The 20,285-nt window shown below is 36.4% G+C and overlaps 1 protein-coding gene across 1 annotated transcript in view; it reads left to right on the top strand.

Moving 5' to 3' along the window:
* The window catches only part of mon2 (Mon2 homolog, regulator of endosome-to-Golgi trafficking), a 39,111-nt gene extending 22,261 nt beyond the window's left edge, over positions 1-16,850 (top strand). The window contains exons 21-40 of the mRNA XM_068768572.1: positions 648-749; positions 1,606-1,716; positions 3,000-3,175; positions 3,749-3,911; positions 4,821-4,965; positions 5,535-5,677; positions 6,075-6,182; positions 7,208-7,342; positions 7,788-7,923; positions 8,083-8,185; positions 9,040-9,190; positions 9,922-10,104; positions 10,957-11,058; positions 11,734-11,837; positions 12,122-12,270; positions 13,128-13,235; positions 14,182-14,281; positions 14,656-14,768; positions 15,766-15,949; positions 16,619-16,850. Coding sequence (XP_068624673.1) covers positions 648-749; positions 1,606-1,716; positions 3,000-3,175; positions 3,749-3,911; positions 4,821-4,965; positions 5,535-5,677; positions 6,075-6,182; positions 7,208-7,342; positions 7,788-7,923; positions 8,083-8,185; positions 9,040-9,190; positions 9,922-10,104; positions 10,957-11,058; positions 11,734-11,837; positions 12,122-12,270; positions 13,128-13,235; positions 14,182-14,281; positions 14,656-14,768; positions 15,766-15,896 — 2,463 coding nt within the window. The 3' untranslated portion in view covers positions 15,897-15,949; positions 16,619-16,850. The remainder of the gene's footprint in view (positions 1-647; positions 750-1,605; positions 1,717-2,999; positions 3,176-3,748; positions 3,912-4,820; positions 4,966-5,534; positions 5,678-6,074; positions 6,183-7,207; positions 7,343-7,787; positions 7,924-8,082; positions 8,186-9,039; positions 9,191-9,921; positions 10,105-10,956; positions 11,059-11,733; positions 11,838-12,121; positions 12,271-13,127; positions 13,236-14,181; positions 14,282-14,655; positions 14,769-15,765; positions 15,950-16,618) is intronic.
* The last annotated feature ends 3,435 nt before the right edge of the window (positions 16,851-20,285 follow it).

The following is a 20,285-nucleotide window of genomic DNA, read 5'->3' as shown; positions in this document are numbered from 1 at the left end:
AGATCAAAAATGCTATCGTCAGCAGATAAACTATCTTGTAACAGCAGGAATGACTGGTCGAAAGCGGGTTAAGAATATTTTTCGCGGTATAAGTGGACTGTATTAGCGGGGCGGTGGTACAAATTACACGGTATGAAATACAATGTAGCGCCAGTTTGTTATAACATGAAAAGAGAATGGAAAAAGAGGGAGCCAAGGACCAGGACCAAGGAACTCGCCATATCAACATCAATTCCTTATCCTCAGTCCTGACAGTGGCGCGGATCTTGATCCCTGTAACATTCACACTATCACAGTATATAGTATGTACACAGTAAAACACGCGGCGTAGATGCAGTTAGTATCAAGGTTAGCGAACAACGGTAGACGTAAGAAAATTTGTCCACAGACTTCAGAGTTTTTAACTTAATAAGCCTCAATGTTGCCACTTCACAGCACATATCTAATTTTTTGTCTTTTTCACTCGGCGTATTGATGCGTGAGTGGGAAAAGGATAGGAATACAGGAAATGACAAACTGACAGCTAGTTATTTAATATATTTCGAATGTTTTCTAATTGTATATATATCACAGCGTAAATAATGACTATAGATTATGATATTTATTATTATTAAAACCAGTGGAATTTTATGTATATTTATTCCCAGGAACCATCTCTATTCGCGGTTGCCAAGCTACTTGAGACGGGTTTGGCGAATATGCACAGAATTGAGGTGATGTGGCGACCTATCACCAACCATCTGTTAGAAGTAAGTGTTTCATAAAAAAATACCTGAAGTATATTATTAATAGATAAATAAAAAAAATCTTTGAAAAAATGTTTCTAACCACGCCCATCACCGGTAATAGCATGTTTAAAGTATTAGTTTTAGCAAGAGATGATAAACTTTTGTCATCTCCCTTGCACCAATGTATGTTTCCTTCTCACTCATTCCATTCATTTACCAGCTGTCTCCTGTCTGCTTCACGTGGCCTAAATTTAGATATTAATATTAAATTTTGTTAACTTGCGGCCTTATTTATTATGAATGAATAGATTTAGTTTAAAAATAAGCATTATTATCAATGAACACCCCTTCAACCACCTTTCAGATAGATTTACATTAAATTAGGTTTCATATTAAGAAATGGCTGTTTCCCGCTCGGTTTGTATGACCCACATTACCTTTGTGAGTTTAATATCATAAAATCCATTTTTAGTAATTGTTAAACATGGGGTGACATAAAAAAAATATTTTGGCTAAGTTTTATACCTATAACCCTAGCGCCCCCTTAAAAGTAAAATTTTAACCCTCAAGTCTCTAAGGGAAAATCCCAAAGTTGTGATAAGTCAGTACATAGGTGAAAGTTACAATCACAAATAAATATATACTGTACAGACTACATTGATAGCTAAAATAACTAGTAACCTCATGCGCTCATGGTTAAAATCCACTTTTATATGGGCACAGTAGATATTTCAAATGAAACTATCAGCAAAGATAGCATTTCACAATTTGCAACAGAATTCAAGTGAAGGCAATTAAAGATGCATAAGTTCAACAAAAGTATTAGTCAACACAGGGTAGTTTTAAAAAATATTTTTTATGTATATTTAATTTTCAGGTGTGCCAACATCCACATATACGTATGCGGGAGTGGGGAGTAGAAGCTATCACATATCTGGTGCAAGCGGCTTTCCAGTACCATCACAATAATCCAGCACTTGTAACAGAAGTAAGTGTTTTAATCACCAACGTCGTCGTTTTATCTCATAGGCGCCCATTGCGAGCTATAGGTCTCTTCCAAACAAATCTATGGATGGATATATTATAATCGCCACGCTGGGCAAGCGGGTTGGCGATCGCAGTGCGGTATAATTGTAATATTTAATGGAATCAGGCGTAACTTTGCGGAAGTCCAGCTTAAGTAAGAAAAGGACCAATATTTAGCCGCTTCCGCACTTGCAGTGGTAGTCGTGCAACAAAATGTACCGTCCGCCAGCCCGATGATAAATGCGTATGCGGCAAACAATGCGAATCACACAACCGCCACCGCCAAATTACTCAACACGTGGTTCACCCCTCCACGGGACATCTTCAGGAGTTATGTTACATCGATTAGTGCCAAACACAGTGTCAGACTCTGTGCACGACTACCACTGCATGTGCGGAAGTGGCTAAATATTGGTCTTTTTCTTACGTATAATTGTAAGCTGAGAACGCTGCTGCCTAGCCTATAGAGCAGTGGCAATTGTATATAACACAAAGTGTAAATTCTAAAAGATTGTATCACAGGAATCGAACCCTCGATACTCGACACTACTTACATACCAGTTTCTTAATATTTCTTATATGATTCTTATTATTTCTTAGATGTATAAATGTCTTAAGTAACCAGAAATAGATATAAATATGATGTTTAGATTGCAAATCTAAGAGGGATATGCCCAGTGTCCAACACTGGACATCCTATGCCTGAAATGATGGTGATGAAACGTGGAGATGCCATGATATTCAAAAGCAGTATATCGTTTGTTTAGGCACTTGGAATTACGTAGACAGCTAATAGGTTCAATCCTCGGGCATACCATACTTTGTGAACAATTTAATTAATAAAAATAACACTGTAAAGACAAATTGGTCTATATTTATTATACAGGTGTTTGATTATGGGTGTTAAGGCTTTAAAAGGGTGACCAAATTTGTGAGCAAAGAGCTTTAAAGTTTGTACATCTATTTTCAATCAACCTGTATAAAGTGATCATTCTGAATTATGTTATAATTTATTTTATCTATTTAAATGTGACAGGCCAATAACTTCTGGCATTACACAGTCTACAAGGACAGATACTAAACAATAATTATATATATATATATATGTGTTAATTTGAATTTCGAAAAATCTCTTTCTTTTTTAATTTCTGAATAGCGTGTATCATTCTTTTGTTGACAACAAATAAGGTATATATTCAAACTCTGAAGCTATTACACTTAAAACCAATCATCTTGTAAAATAAGGGTCGTCAGCGGTTGCTCTTGGAGCCGCTAGCAGAGCTGTGCGGCGTGCGACACTGCGACGTGCGAGCGAGACAGCTGGAATGCGCCGCCCGTCTCCTTCACTCACGCGGAGACCAGCTCGGCGCAGCCTGGCCACTCATGGTTGACATCATCTCGGCGGTATCCGAAAGACACAGGTGCATATGTGTGTTTAAATACATAATTAATTTTATATGACAAGAACTAAAGCCAAATATATGGGGTAGGCCAATGTCCACCTGTGGGCGAAGAGAGATGATGATGATTTACTATTTGATAATGAATCATGTCGTCCGTGATATATTTTATTGTACTTTTATTTATATATTTTTATATTGTCGTACTATTGTATCATAGAAAAAATAAATTAATAAATACAAAAAATACTCTTGCTTCCTCTCCATTATAACATCTTGCGAAGCAGAGTAGAGTAAAAAGTTTGTCTATGTGAAAAACTATTTCGATTTTTTTTGTTAAAGATTTTATCTAGAATAAAAGCAGCCTAAGCTACTTCTTATTGCATCAGCTACCTGCCAGTATAAGTCCTGTCAAAATCGAGCCAGCCATTTTAGAGATTAGCAGGAACTAACAGATAAATAGAAATTTAATAAAAAAAAGTATAATTTTGGTGTATGTATCATATACATATGTACCTTATATATACAAAAAGACACAGGTATTTTATTTATTTGTATAGATGAAATGACGATGTCTTATAATTTTTTTTATAGCGAACAGCTGGTGAGGTCCGCGTTCCAGTGCGCGCAGCTGGTGGCCGGGGACCTGCTCGGGTGTGCTGGGCCGCGGTGCCTGCGCCGTGTCCTGGCTGCCGCTGCTGCCTTCGCACGCCAGACTAAGGAGCTGAACATCAGTCTCACGGCTGTTGGACTCATGGTAACATCCTTCCTTAAATATTCTTAAAACAACACAATTTTTATAAATAATTATTTGCTTAAAATAAAGTTATCAATTAAAAACTATTAATTTTCTTTTAATAGTAACAAGAATCAAATTAATCGAGGATTGTTTAAAATTTTTAAATCAATAAAACAATCTTATTATGTATTTATTAGATTTAACATCTGTATAGTATACCGCATTTGATTTAGCACTTAAGCATTAAATTTACTTATGGAATTTACTAAACTAACTTAACAGATGATTTGGACGAAGTTGTCTGTTAATTACGCTTGCCGGTTCGTGGTCCCCACTTAAGAATTTCAAGGCCCCCATAGCTGTCAATTCTTCGCACTATGTGGCCTCATCACTACCACTTCAACTTCCCATCCGCTAGGCCATTTTAGTTGACTTCATTCGTCCACGGATAACCTCATTCCTTATTGGATTTCATATGTCTCCTTGGTATTTTAGCACCAGAAATGACAGACGTATTTCACAGCTGTAACAAACTAAAACATGCTTGGAGCATCGACGAAAAAGCTAGTTTATCGGCGTAGTTATTGTAAGGCGTTTCGTTTGCGTCGGAATTACACCAAATAATAGCCTCATCTTGTTTTATTATCTTATCGATTCGTTATTTATTTAAATGACCATAGTAATTTGTGTAAAACATAGATAAGTTCTTAAACGAATGTGATGTGGGTTTTCCATGGGGACGGTAGTGGGTCCAAGATCAAATGGGAGCATTGTGACATGTATATTATTTATTAAAAAGCTTTTTTTTAATAAATAATATACGTTTTTTTTATATCTCTGTTTTTTTTATCAGCCAATAAAAGCCCAATACATGACATAGTTCTCCACCGTATTAGTTACAGTAATATAACAAGTGAAATATAACAGTGGAACATATCGGACTACCTGTACCACAACCGGGACAAGCTGGCAGCAGCGCTCGCCAGCGACACGGCGGTGTGCCCCGAAGTGCCAAACCACGCGGAACTACCACCTCTGGATAAACTCTGGATGTGCCTTTACATCCGCCTCAGTGAGTATTAACATACTGAAATGTTATTTACATAACATATTTTTAAATTACAAATTACTCACAATTTTAAAATCCAAAATATAATTGTGTGCTTTGTGCAATGTATTTATTAAAATTATCAAAGCAAAGGAATTATTTTTTTATCCAAAATAATCTTCTATGGAGTCTGAGGAAACATATAAAATTAGATAAATGAAATCAAACTGTTATTAAAAATAAGACTCGTTCAAGGAGTTTAAAATAACCTAATGCCTTGTGGTTAACCTTGAAATATATGCCGACATATTTAATTTTAAACAAACAATTAAAAACGTTTTGAACACTTGATTAAAGTATTTATTGTAATAAAGTTTAAATTAAAGTAACTAATTTTAATCCTATTTGCACTTCATAGCTAGAAGACTTTAGATTAGTTCGCAATGATAGATTGACTTTAGAAATTAAATTTATGTTAAAACTGATATAAAATTTGACTAGTTACAAATCGCTTGGATTATTGATATATTAACATAAGTTTAGCTAGACTGGCTTAAGTTTGTTTCCACATTTATAAGACGTTTGGTCCACAGGCGAGCTGTGTACGGAACCGCGCGCGCCTGTGCGTCGTGCTGCCAGCCAGACGTTGTTCAGCTGCATCGGCGCGCACGGAACGCTGCTCAGCAAGCCTGCCTGGCGCGCTCTTCTCAACGTGCTCTTTCCCATGCTCGAACAGGTCGGTACAAGTCCTTGTTTAATGCAAAAGCAAGGATATTGACGTCCATCTCTGCCCCGTAAACCTTCGAAATGAGCTTAACTGAGTTCAAGTATACACAATAATTTTAAATGTTACATACGCAGTAAATTAAACCAAACCAAATTAAAAATAATATACAAAATAAAGAAATTATACAAAAAATGTTTTAAAACTAATAATAAATACCTTATTATTTGAACACCTCAAAGTATATAGATAGAATATATCATGGTAACTTAGTTAAGTTATGAAAAAATAAAATAATAATAGTAAGTAGTGAGGAGATTTTTAACCATTTACTGTCTACCGTTGACATTGTTTATTTAGTGAAACATTTAAGGTCAATATGAAAAGGACATATTATTTCACTCGACAGGTTCAAAAGCAGTCCAACATCGCAAGCTCAGAGAAAGTGGACACCGGGGAGCACATACTGATCCATCACACCAGGAACACCGCCCAGAAACAGTGGGCGGAGACACAGGTAAGTTCTTCATCGTCATCACACGTCCACTAAGGATATATATGGATATATTCTTTCACATTATTCCTTTCTTCTTTTCAGCCGTACGTAGTATGTGTGATACGATATGGCATAGGTTTTGCGCTGCCCGCGTCCAGCGACTTTCCGCGACTTTAACTTTTCCTCCTAGTGGTGGTTGCCGCTGGAACCCCCTTCCCCCCCACTGCCACTTCAGACGACCAATTCCTCGAGCAATATCGGTGATCTTGGTTTGTCTGCAAAAGTCCTAATTTCTGATTCGAGATATTTATCGCAATTTAGGCATAGCCCTCTTGATTGCTTTCTGGGTGACTATGCCTTTTTATGAGGCTCATCGTAAGCTTCCCAAGACCGGCTGATGATGTGAGGCATGACCGGATGAAGGCACAAGACCGGTCACCGTGGCGATTATTGGAAGAGGCCCATACGTTGCAGTGGGCGTCCATCAGCTCAAAAAGAAGAACCGGAAAACAGTGACTGGAAGACGTTGGGCGGGGACGGAGATAGTCCATGTAGTTCTGTGCCTTTACTCTTCCAAGGTTAACATAACCAATCAAATCTTTAATCTTTATTTATATAGATATCAATATGTTCTACTATATGTATTACTAGGTTGTATATACTTTACATAGTACTGGAGACACATTTATTTTATATAAGTTATTGATGTGATCACAGATGGCGTTCAACGGTCTTCCTGGCAGTCCTTTGCTATTCTCTCTTAAAAAGACATTACACACAGATTTAAGGGCTATTCGGAAGACTTCACTTGATTCGCCCTTCCTAAAACTGGATGACCTCTAGATTTTAAGCCATCTACTGTACCCTCGCCGCATGATTTTGAAAATATATTTAAAATTTTGCTAGTGTACCTGTTAATGAAGATACCTAAGTTAAATCAAAAACCTCATTACTTTCTCTGGACAAATACCTACATAAAAATTTAAATCTTGTTGCTCCAGCTTCTTTGTGATATTTATGTGCGTATATAATTGCTTCCGTTGCAGGTGTTGACGTTGTCAGGTGTGTCGCGGGTGTTCCACTCGCGCTTTCAGCTGCTGACCACGGTGGGCGATTTTAACCGCTCCTGGACAGCTCTGCTCGACTATATCACCGACTTCGCTCTACGGCGAAGTCACGAGGTAACATTCAAATAATATATATTCTTGTATAACTTTTTAAAAAAGATGTTTCGGATTTATGAAACTTCAATATCTATCAAATACATTAAAAAGAAATAGTAAAATTGTGTTGATGTATACAGTTCCCGGAGATAAATAATGCACATCGACCTTTGGAAAGAGACAATAGGCTAATTTTGGCTTCTTAGACCATTATCTCTGTCGCACTACTGTCAAAACGTCACTTAGGTAGTGTTGGAAAGAGATAATGCTCTACGAAGCCGAAATTAGCCAATTGTTTCTTCCCAAAGGTCAATGTGCAATATCTACAGCCTGTAGCTACTGTAATTAAATTGATTATATAGAGTTAAATTATGACGTAAATCAATATTGTAAATGATGAGAGGAACTTTATTAAGGCTATATTGCTAATATGAGTTATAATGTGAAGTTGTTTTTCTTGCAGGTGTCGCTGGCGGCGCTCAAGTCGTTCCAGGAGGTGGTGTCGGCGGCGGGGCGGGCAGAAGGCGAGCACTGTGTATGGCCAGCCGCCTGGGCCGCCTGGAGCGATATAGCTGCAGCTGTCGGCAATCATCCGCCGAGTAATTATTTTATTTGTTCAATAGATAGCGAAGTGAAGATTAAGATTAAGAGTAACATAGATTTATGAAATGAATTCTGTATTTCTTTTAAATGAATGCTACAGTTATACTTAGTTAACTATGGTGGGTTATGCTTATTAAACTGTTGTCAAATTGCAGTACAAGAAGAGGGCAAGCCAGCAGAAGTATACGCGCCATCGCAAAACTTCCTCACCACACTGGTGCAGATCTTCCCTCTCATATTCCAACACATACGTTCTACGTAAGTATAACTATGTTGAATCCCATGTAAGAGCTATCTCCCGCCGTTTCAGCTTACTGCGTAGCATCTTTTAAGTTCAGGGAGAGTCCCTCGTGCTTCTGTTAGCCGGGGATGGACCAGACCGTGACGCACCTGGTGGCCAACCGTCCTGCATTTGGAGGACTCCGATACGATTCCGAGCCCTTGCTAGGAAAAAAGATTAGTGAGTACAGTATCGCTGACGAAGACAGGTCTGCGTTCCTCAAATGTTACAGTGCGATAATTGAGGACCTAATTAATAGGAATAAAGGTGAAAATGGAAATTAAAAGTATAGGAGGAAAAGTACGGACGCTGCTCTAAGAACTGGATGTCTGAAGTTGCAGTGGGTTCGTCACATCGCTCGTGCAGCTGACAGCCGTTGGAGATAAAAGGTTCTAGTAGTGATCACGGGTCGGCAGAAACGGCATAGTTAGGCTTCATGGCGATCGTTGAGCGAGCTTATGTCTTGCACTAAGAGTCGACCAGCTGAAAAGTAGAAGAAGAAATAACAATAACTGATTTAATGTCACCCGAAAATAATTTAATGGAATCAGGCGTTACCTTGCGCAAGTCCATCCTAAGTAAGAAAGAAAAGGACCAATATTTAGCCTCTTATTACCACTCCATTAAATATTTAAGATCAGCATGCCTAGCTGAACAAGCGCGTTTGTACATAAAATTAACCAAATTATATCGGGTGGTAACTCAAAACGTTTGGTTTAACCAACAATGCAAGCGGTTAGCATGTGCGGAAGTGGCTAAATATTGGTCTTTTTATGAAAATATTTGGCAATGCTTTGATATTTACACGTTTTAAGCAATATTACTTATACAGGTTCACCGCCAACGACGTGCAGCGATTGGGCTCGTGTCTTTGCCGTGTCTGCAGCGCGGAGCCGGCGAGCGCGGTGGCAGCTGGAACCGCACTTGCACCAACCGCACCTGTCACCTTGCACGCGCTGCACTGCCTCGAAGCCTTGCATAAGGTACATTTCGGCACTTATATCAATAGATAATATACTTCGAACTATAGTTTCAGATTTTCTGAGCACGAGGATATTAAATATAGGAGAAGTAGTCTAATAAAGAGAACCAAGGGAACATATCAACATTAGGACTTTTCACAAGGAGATCTAATGTCCCCATCTGAAGTAATAAGAGTGACCAGAGAGAAGGTTACAGTAAAAAGAAACTTCCTTATTACCTGTCTTTTCTTTCGGATGACGTGATGGTATCTTGTCATCATAGAATTATTTCTTCGTTTTTTTATGACGTTAATTTAACGACCTGATATAGAGTCGAATATTTATAGTTTCATGTAAGTAAACAATTTTATAAAAGAAATCAAATGTATATTTTGTTTTTAAATGTAAATTTGGTCAATCTTTATGTAACAAATAAATGAATGGGTGAATGTATACCTCATTTTCTATCAGAGATAATAAATAATTTAATGATAATATAGTAAGAAAAAGCGTTTTCGTAATTTGTAGTACTAAATATTAAAATTCATAATTGAATACTATCTCTCCTTGCAGAATTTTTACTGCTAGAAGTTATTGGCCATAAACGTAGAAAAAATAAATTAATGTAACATATTTGAAAGCGATAATTTTATACAGAGTGATTTGAAATACGTGTAAAAGCTTTTACATCAATAACCAATCAACCTGTATATACATATACAACAATATACAGTATTTACACGTGTATACAGGAAGCGCTGTCCCGGCACGAGCTGCTGCCACCACTGTTTGAAGCGCTTACGTCGCTTGCAGCAGCTTGCGGTGAGCGCGCTGAGCGTGGCGAACGAGCAGGTGCTCGCTGTCTTGCAGCCGCTGCAGCTCTTTACCGCGCCGCGCCTGCTCCTAGCGCTCACCAGCTGCCGCGTCTTCTGCAGGTGCTCACCGCCTACATATTTCATCATTAACATTAGTTTAAGGTTAATTTGTTAATAAAATGTAAATTCTTTATTCAATTCAATTCATCTGATTAATTTAAATTACATTCCCTTCAAATACTTTGACATTGCGAAATGATAAAAGTCTAATTGGCAATAAAGAGTCAAGAAGAACAATTGCAGCATGACATTGTCCAATCTAGACTTGATGTGTTTGAGACACAAAACATCATTCAAAATGGTTTGTACTGAGCCAAATGATATTCCAACTTTTAACCAAAACACCTTTGGCAAATGTTATAGACTGTCCTACTAATTAAGGGAAAAAATTACCTTGCGTTAGGAGTAGCTTATTTGGACTTCAGAAAGAATACTACCGTTCATATGCTATCTCTACAACATGACGTCATGAGTAAGAAAAGGACCAATATTTAGCCACTTCCGCACATGCGCCAAACACAGAGTGATCTCTCTCTGTGTTTGGCACTAATCGGTGTAACATAACTCCTGAAGATGCCCCGTGGAGGGGTGAAACACGTGTTGAGTAATTTGGTGGTGGCGGTTGTGTGATTCGCATTGTTTGCCGCATACGCATTTATCAGCGGGCTGGCGGGCGGTGCACTTTGTTGCACGACTACCACTGCATGTGTGGAAGTGGCTAAATATTGGTATTTTTCTTACTTAGGATGGACTTCCGCAAGGTAACGCCTGATTCCATTAAATATGACGTCATGATAAAGATTGTAAAGAAGAGATTATAGAATCAAGAAAGAGAAGTATTCAAGAAGAGTCAACATTTTTAAGATACTATTGTATATAGAACTTGATGGTGACCATAATTTATAAACGCAGGCACTGCACTCGGCGGTACAAAAGTGTGGTACCGAGAAACGACGGCGCAACAGTGACCAGCAGTCTGACGACACCACACAAATCGCCTCGCTGTTATTGCAGGTTCATTTATTTATCTATTTGTTATTATGTCTTTCTATTACTTGGATATAACTACGCTTATATATCGTTGCTTTCACCGAATAAACACGTGATCAAGTGAAATCAAGTTTTACTGGAAACAAAAAACCAATTTTATTAAATAACTTTAGTTATATTATAACTACAAGGGTAATTTATATACGAAATCAAAGCAAAATTTTTTTCTGTATTAATCAAAATTATCTGAGTTATTACAGAAAATAGATATTAATAATAAAAAAGCTTTAGAATTGGTGAGAGTCTGAAATTGCTTCGCTTTGTAGAATGTATAATGTGACTTAATGCGAGGCGTTTGGATGGTTTTATGTATACATATACAAAAATTACAATATTAAACATTTTTGTCTGTCTATCCGTTTGTTCCGGCTAATCACTGAAATGACAGAACCGATTTTGACGGGACTCATACTGACAGGTAGCTAATGTATAAATAAAGAGGTAAATAAAGAGTAACCTAGTCTACATTTAACTTAAAAATATTCTTAAACGAAAAAAAATTAAATAATTTTTGTTCAAAATAAAATTCAAAGCGAACGTAGTCATGGGCACAGCTAGTCAAAAATAAATATACACTTAAATTATCTGTAAAGTTAATCTAAAGCATTTTTAACAGTGTACCTTTGTATGATGTTCCAGGTGTTAGCTACGGGTTTGCCCCTGGCGAGGGAAAAGCCATCCGACTACGAGGAGTTCTGGGAGATCCTGCCCACAGTCCTGGAGACTTTCATGTTTGAACCACCGTCAGTATCCCATATATATATCCGCCATATTATTTGCAAATTACTACTCACTGCATAAAATATAATGGCATTCTTCAACTTAAAATTACTTAAAACTTCAAAGGTTCTTAACGTTTCCTCATTTGAAAAGACCAGAGACGTTTGTTTTTTGTGATGATAATTGTCATTAATCACGAGGTGAATAGATAAAGCCTATAATGGATGATATTATCATAAGGCATATACCTTCAAATTTATTACATGAGATAATAATACAGAATATAGACAGACAAGTATGTCGGCAGTGTGGGCGGCGGGAGTCATGCGAGGGAGCTGGTAGGCATCGTGCGTGACGAGGTGCTTCGTGGCGCTCCCAGGGCGCCGCCCAAGCACGCGCGTCGTGTGCTCGCGCTCCTGCGTGCCGCCTCGTTGCATGCGCAACCTAGACCTGCGCGTGAGTTTATTAAAGCACTTTATTTATGTCCAGCAAAAAGTACAATTTTACGAGAATATTAAAATCTATTTTTACTTATTGTTAGAGAAATGTTCTTTGCCGTCTCGAATGAAAGTTTTTTTGATCTTGCTACAAAATTCGTTTATTATGTCTTCTTCTACATTAATGTTCTTAGTCCTTTAAAATATCTGCCAGAATGGCTTTCGAAGACATCATGGCGTACATAATAATTAAGAAAATTTCCTAAATGGCGCTAAATACAAAATTGGTATCAATCTACTGTATGTTACAAGCGACGCAACTAGATGGCGTTGTCCTCAACACTTTATTTATTGTACCGTACCCGGTGATAAATATTGCACGTCGACCTTTGGATAGAGACAATCTGCTATTTTCGGCTTCGTAGAGCGTTATCTCTGTCGCACGAAATACAACGACTGACAAAACGTCACATAGGTAGTGTGGGACAGAGATAGTGCTCTACGAAGCCAAAATTAGCCGATTATCCATTCTTCTTCTTCCAAAGATCGATGTGCTATATTTATCGCCGGGTACTGTAAGTGTAAGTATGTTTGCCAATCGGCAAAGGCTTTTTTCAACTGCTTCCATTCCTTCCTCTTTGGAGCCACTCTGGTTCAGGTCACTCCCGCCACTTGATGTCATCACTCCACCGGTTATGTGGTCTGCTTCTCTTCTTTTTACCTTCCCTGGGGTACCGTCTGGACATCATTTAACATTGCCACGTATCATGTGCCCCGCCCATCTCCTTTTAATTTTTTTGTGTTTACAAGTGAATTTTATATTCCATATTTGTATAGCATTCTTAACAATTATATTATCTCTTCGTTTCAATACAGAGAACGAGCAGGAACTACGAGAGAGAGAGGAGTTCGCGAGGACCTGCTTTGAAACTCTTCTCCAGTTCTCCATGCTGGAGGACATCGACTCACTTACTGGAGGTGATAGTAAGTAGCGTCGTATGAAGACAGACTTTGCATACACTAATCATATTGATTTACACAAGGCAGGCAATCCATGGCATATTGTAAACATTGACTTAAACCATGGCTTATGTAGATGGTATAACAAAATAATTTAGAACAACACATTTGAGAAGAGTGTTGTCAAACACAACGGGAGGCATGTTTGTCAGTCTAAAAACGTTCACACAAAAAGTTTTATCACAAGATGATAACTTTTTATTACAGAGATGAACATCCAGAAGTAGTGGTGTAAAAAATCATATTGAAGTAAAATTCGTTAGCATAGAACCACTTGTCTTATACTTGTAACAGATTCTATGTGAAGCCTTATTTCTATAAAAAATATAATTGGAACTAAGAAAAAAATTACAAAAAAAACTATAAGGGTGCTGATGATGGCACCATCATAAAAGAACTGATAAATTGGATCCCTTCATCATTATCATTTTGTAATTTTTTTTTTTTTTGATAATTTAAGTCTTTGGTCATATAAAGGTTAAAAAATATTATGTCATTTATCATTTTTTTTTTAAATAAAATGAATTAATAAAAATCCAGTGGTGGACTTCCAGCGGATAAAGTGATGATGACATGATAACCTGATGTATATCTCGTGTCTTTACTTGTGTGAGACGTTGCATGTATGTGTTGGTTTGATAACAAATTTAATTTCCTTTAATTGTTATTTTAAATATTGACCCATATTTAATGTGAAAATATTGAAATCTAATGTAAAATGTATTGAAGTTGTTATAGTTTAAAAAAAAACTTCCTAGAGTTACCAATAGATGGCGCTAATGTAATTCCGACTCTAACACAAGTTATATATCATTATAATATATTTAGCATGTTATATAATATATTATTGATAAAAATATCTTGCAGAGTATAAACCTTCTGGTGTTAATAATTATATTAATGTTTCCAGGTGAAACGGACCCGTTAGCAATAATACCACTGCTGGACAGGTTCCAGGAGGTGATAGCAAGATACACGAGCGACGATGATAACACGGAGCCTTTGCCAAGGTATATTCTTTTTAAAAATAGGCCTTAAAAACGATAGACCTGTGCTATAGATTTTCAATGGAACCGATTGGAAGCAATTTGCTTTAGAAGAGATCCACTGGGGGGATAGTTCAGCGGATTTGTAAAGTTGATGAGGCGGTGTACAGGCCACATGGCGCGTAAAAAGCAGACAGGGCGTTAAGGTTCTGGAGACCTCGAACTGGCAAGGTGGATACGAATCCTTGATAAGACTGTCGGAAGACACCTGATGCTTTTAATAATCTATGCGGGGACGCTTCCCCAGTAACCACTCTATAGTTGAAATGATGTTAATAATATATGTAAAACAACCACTTATAAAATAGTTTATCTAAGAAATCATTTTTATCACACAGGCATCAATTGTCGGAGATTTCGTTTGTACTCAAAGCGATAGCGAGCCTCACCGAGGCAATGAAGAGAGCACCCCCCGGGAAGGTGGATACAACCGCGTGGGATAAGCTCATAGGTAATTACTTTCTACAGATTTGTAATTCCATATATGTGACACTGTGTTTTATGCCCAACTATTAAACAAGCGTACAATGAAAACCAACACAAGCTTTACTAAAAAATTTTGCTATCTTTACATGTTATTTATATATAGATATTGTAACGTATTTTTTTTTCAAATTGGGTTGCATAAAAGGTAACTTGATGCGACGAAGGGAAAGTAGAGACATACTGTTTTTAAATTGAAATTTATAAAATTTGTTCATTTATTCAGTGGTCAAAGGGGACCTAAAAACTCAGATATTCTATATTCAGTCAACGTGTAGTGACTTGCAAAGTGTTAATTCGTAGTTCTAACTCAGTTGCAAAACAAAATACAATATAATAAAATTGAGATCTTCACATTGTTATTAATATGGTAAAAATGTAGCTTGACCATAATCAATTTTGAATCTGGTCTGTATACGCCGTGATATATATGTTTACAATTTTTCTAATTATAAATACATTTACTTTTTCGCATTTAAAATTTATTAAATAACTATGTAATTGTCAGTTTGTCCTTTCCATATATTCCTATCCTCTTCCCACTCACGCCTCAGTACACTGAGTGAACAAGATGTACTGTGAAGTGGCAACACTGACGCTTAAGTTAAAAACTTACCGCACTTCTTGTCACTAACCGCATCCACGAGGCGCGTATTGTTACTGTGCAACAGACAATTAAATCTACAACGAGGATCGAGATCCGCGCCGCTCTCAGGATTCTGAGAACCAGAATTAAGTATTAATATACATATGGCGAGTTCCTGAGCCCTTGGCTTCCTATCTTACTATTCTTTTTCCTATTGTAACAAACTGACATTGCATAATATTTCATACCGCGTAATTTGCACAACCGCCCTGCAAACACAGTCCACTTATACCGCGATAAATATATTATTAATTCACAAGCGATCATGGTCTGTAAAAAAAAGACTAGGAACCTCTTGTTTAGAGCGCTGTTATTGCAGGGGTGTACCCGGAGCTGGTGCGACTGGCGGCGAGCGCGCGGGCTGTGGGCGCCGGCGCTGCGCTGCGCGAGGCGCTGCTGCAATTCGCTGCGCTGTTGTCGCCCCCCGCGCCCTCCGCGCCGCCCCTCTAGCGCCGTGTCCTCTACACTATACGCATATAGAGCACGCACCTCTAGCGGCCCGCGTACGTACTCGCCATCCACATATTTAAAGTGACCACTTGTGTACGAATGACAAGAATCTCATAGAAACTTAAAGTTACGAGGGTTCCAAGCTTTCCCTGATCTGAGAAGATCCCACTACAAACTCAAGCGTTTTTTGTGGTCAGTTTTACAATACGCTTTAGTGGTTAAAGCAATTCCTTCCCAAGCTCAATCAAAAATCCTTAATACTAATTAAGGAATTTTAACAAAATTTTGTTTTATGAAAATCTTTCATTTTACAAGATAATTTAGTGACATTATTTATGGTAGTGTATTGTAATGCTGTAGTCAGTTGCATAGAGAAGAATCACTAATTTTATGCAGTTTAGAGAAAGGTTTGGTGCTATATATATATATATACAGAGAGACTTGCGATCGTTGGTCGTGAGTTCAAATCCCGAAACAATCTCATATAATTTACACTTTATGCATTAGTTATATAGGATTGCCACTACGAACGCCAACTAGCATGCTAAGTAAGAGTATTACAGTATATCACCATAAATATCTTTGGGGGAAGCCAATATATATATTATTTATATATCTTTCATCCTTTAATATGTTTATTCACATGTATTCGATGTATTGAAAATTAAATGATGATGATAACATTAATTTCAATATTGACAACGTATATTTTTCTGTTACAGATTTTATAGTCTTAGAAGACTTTGGCCGCAGAGATCGTGACATAGAGTAATACGTAGACTAAAGACCACCAAATAGAAATAGTTTAGCCGTACGACAGTACAGTAGTCTCTTAGAGAAATATCACAGAACCAGAGATAAAACAATTATATTATATTTTTAAACTAGATTATCGCCGCATACTTTAGGATTGATTTAAAATGTCTTCGTTTGTTATACAGGGATGTCCCATAAATCAACGACAAAAAGAATCATAGTTTAATATTTTTTATTTAACTATTAAATTAATATACTATTAAGTTTATAAACTTAATAATTTTTATTTATTTTAATTTATTATAAAAGATTATTTAATTATTGTCAATTAAACCAGTAATAGAATTTTATACAACGTATCATGTTTTATCTATTGCAAAGGATAATAATGTTTCTCATCATGTAACCCTTCCGTAAACGATAGCCAAATTTTAAAATAATAATTGTTATTTTTATTAAAACATTAAAATTTCATTTAAGCTCACCGCTATACCCGGATGAGAGGGTAAAGAAAATATTATTTTATTATCAAAGTCAAACTCAAAATGATTACTTAACGAAACTTAGTTATATTAAAGATACATAACATAGATTTCTTAATATATTTTCTAAGGTCAACTGTCGCTCGATTTCTAATTGACGTTGATTTATGGGACACCTGTATATATCATAAGAAAGATGCATTAGAAATCACCCGGTTGACATAAGAATTGTTACTTTTATATTGCAACGAAGCACGGTTTGATAATATGTTGCCATTTTACTTATAACAAACAGATACGATTTTTTCAATCTGGCGATACCACATATACACAATGTCTATTTCTTTAAATAAACCCTTAGTATAGAATGTATATAAATAAAGTAAGCGATTACATGTTTGAGATGGCAATACAGTAGTAAGGGAGAGATATAGTGATAATTTCCAGATTTACTTTTGCTCAGCGGATTGTACTATATTGTTTTTATGACTTTGAGTAGCCGCCCGGGTGTCGTGTACAGTCAGCAGCCTAAAAACTGTACAATTGACACCAGCGCCCTCTGCACTGTAAAGAGTAATCGACTGTCCCTAAGTACATTGTTGTATTTAAGAAGACCATTTTAAGAAACCAGTCCTCTTGAAGAAGTTCGTTTTGTAACATTGTATATATATATATATATACATATATATATATAAATATATATATATATATATATATATATATATAAAAGCATTTGACCCCTGCAATAAACCCCTGTCTTGCTTGATGTAAATCGTTCAGGTCTACAATGCTACAAGCTTACCTAGAAGAAACCTCTCTTGATGCCTGATATCTAGGTTATAAAGAGGCCAATAGGTTGTTCCATACCTTGGCTATTCACACAAAAAATATTATCAAAACTATTAGTGATGGTTAAAGGTATTTCAACCATGTATGGGTGTTGTGAATCCGTGACTCTTGGTAAGGGAGGATGTAAAAAAGGAGATGGAGTGATTAATTGACACAACTCCGACGCACACTCCAAAATCTGACACCTAAATCCAAGAATACCGATAAACTTAAAATCTTTTGCATCTAAATATAATAACAATTTAATATGGATGTTACTTTCATCGAAGTTGCATATCTTTAAACTAACTTTTATTTTTATATGAAACTTGATCTGATTATTTTTTGTCTTAAAAATGAATAAACATTGATTTTATGGAATCAAAAAGGTAATACAGGCCATGCGATGTGTGCAGGGGACATTGAGTTACATGTATTCCTATTGTCAATTTATAGGCGTTGCCTATACCAGAGTAATGGTAACCCAACAGGAGAGGCCTGGGATACAATGGTATATAATTCATACTGTGCATTAATTGTACAAGATGGCCCCTGCTCACAAATAAGTTTCCAGAAGATGGGTAGTAGTGCCTTCCACCATAATACCACTCTGACATCGCCAACCCGCCTGCTAAACAAAGCGATTATGGTAAATCCCCCTATATATCTTTGGGGGAACTCTAGGCTTTCCAGTAGTCGTCAAAAATGATGATCAATGTGATGCTCCTTACAGATTCGAATAAGTTTCTTTTACATACGGTTTTACGAAATTAAATCCGAGGGAGGGTTGAGGAGACGGATAATTAGACAGCTAAATAACAGAATTTAATATTTCTCTAGAAACTTCTAGAAAATAATAATATTATCTAGAAAAAAAAAACTTAGGGACAGTCGTAACTTCAATTATTCCAAATGCATTATGTTTGTATATATTGAGATTACATACAATAACGCTATAAGTTTATTCTTAGTAATGCTCGGTAAGTATAATATTAATTTATATATAATATAATTGATTATATAACGCGCTAGTGCGATCTTTGTATTTATACAACTTTTTTATCCGTAAAATAAACGTTTAGTTTCTAAACTGTGGTTTAAAATCGCGTAGATATAGCTCTTTACTGATAAAATAAAATAGTTTAATTTGTAATGCTATTTAAATCGTTGTATCGCACTTTAGAAGGTAAACGAAGAGCATTGGCGTGCCTATACCTCCCCCCCCCCCGTCTCGTCCCACGCGTACGGTACAGCGGTTTCGGTAGCACTATAAATGCTTTCAACGTGTCATTACTTATTTAATAATAATACTATTTATGCATAGATTATGGTTTACTAGCTCTGATAACCAGAAATCGGATATTTAGGCACTATAGTTGAAGTGTTGGCTTATTATGGATGGTACTTTTGTATGAAAAGAACAATTTTCGAATTCAAATATGTGACATATACAGATATATTGTATATCTGCTTGTGTGCAGGTGTACACTGCGAGTAAAATTTAATATTTATTTCGTTATTTTACCTATTATTAACTCCTATCGTATTTGGATCTAAAATAATTTATTACATTCACCTTATACATTACAATTTCCGATCTCTGGTAATAACACAATTTAGCTATTTCTGCTATCCGCCAATGCTATTTTACACTATAATGAACTCTTTTCCATATTCGATAGTGATTCAGCTATATAGCATTCTGTAGATAGTCTAATAAAAAAGTGACAAATAAGTCTAGCTAGACGATAACAGTTAAGAGAAAAAAAATGTAGATGTTTTTGTATTAGCGATGTATAACATTACAGTACTGGCAGCTCGGATTGATATCGCGAACGAATTATTAATGGTTTTTATTTAAAAAAAAAAAAACTTTTTAAATTTCGACCATCGTGCCTTTATCCAGTTAATGGCATTATTGTATACGCCGAATAGATTATATAGTGCTTTCAAACAGTACTTCGGTTAGAAAGTGAAAGGGACAGATGAATTCACTTGGCGTCAAAAATTATAAAGGTAAGGATGCGGTTACATTACACGTTTTTTGTAAAATGTCCAAGTGGAATTTTTTAAATATTTTACAAAAATTCCTTGTAGTATAAATCCCTATGTACTAACTGAATATAATTGTAGAAAATTCCTTATTACATTTATAAACACGTCTTCCGTTATTAAAATATGTGATCCGACAGAACGCGGATTTACGTTTTACGAGCGGAATGTCTACTCGCAAAATGTTTTCATAAAGAGGCTGATAGACGTTTGGAAAAGATTGCAGTGTTTAAGTTCGCGAACTTAACGTGGACGACACACAGCATACTCT

The sequence above is a fragment of the Battus philenor genome, unplaced genomic scaffold (assembly GCF_028537555.1).
Source record: "Battus philenor isolate CCGP_79_NKW_IND1 unplaced genomic scaffold, ilBatPhil1.0.hap1 SCAF_26, whole genome shotgun sequence".
NCBI classification, from domain to species: domain Eukaryota; kingdom Metazoa; phylum Arthropoda; class Insecta; order Lepidoptera; family Papilionidae; genus Battus; species Battus philenor.
Note: the sequence above shows the minus strand (reverse complement) of the source record. Positions and strands in the feature narration are given on the sequence as shown.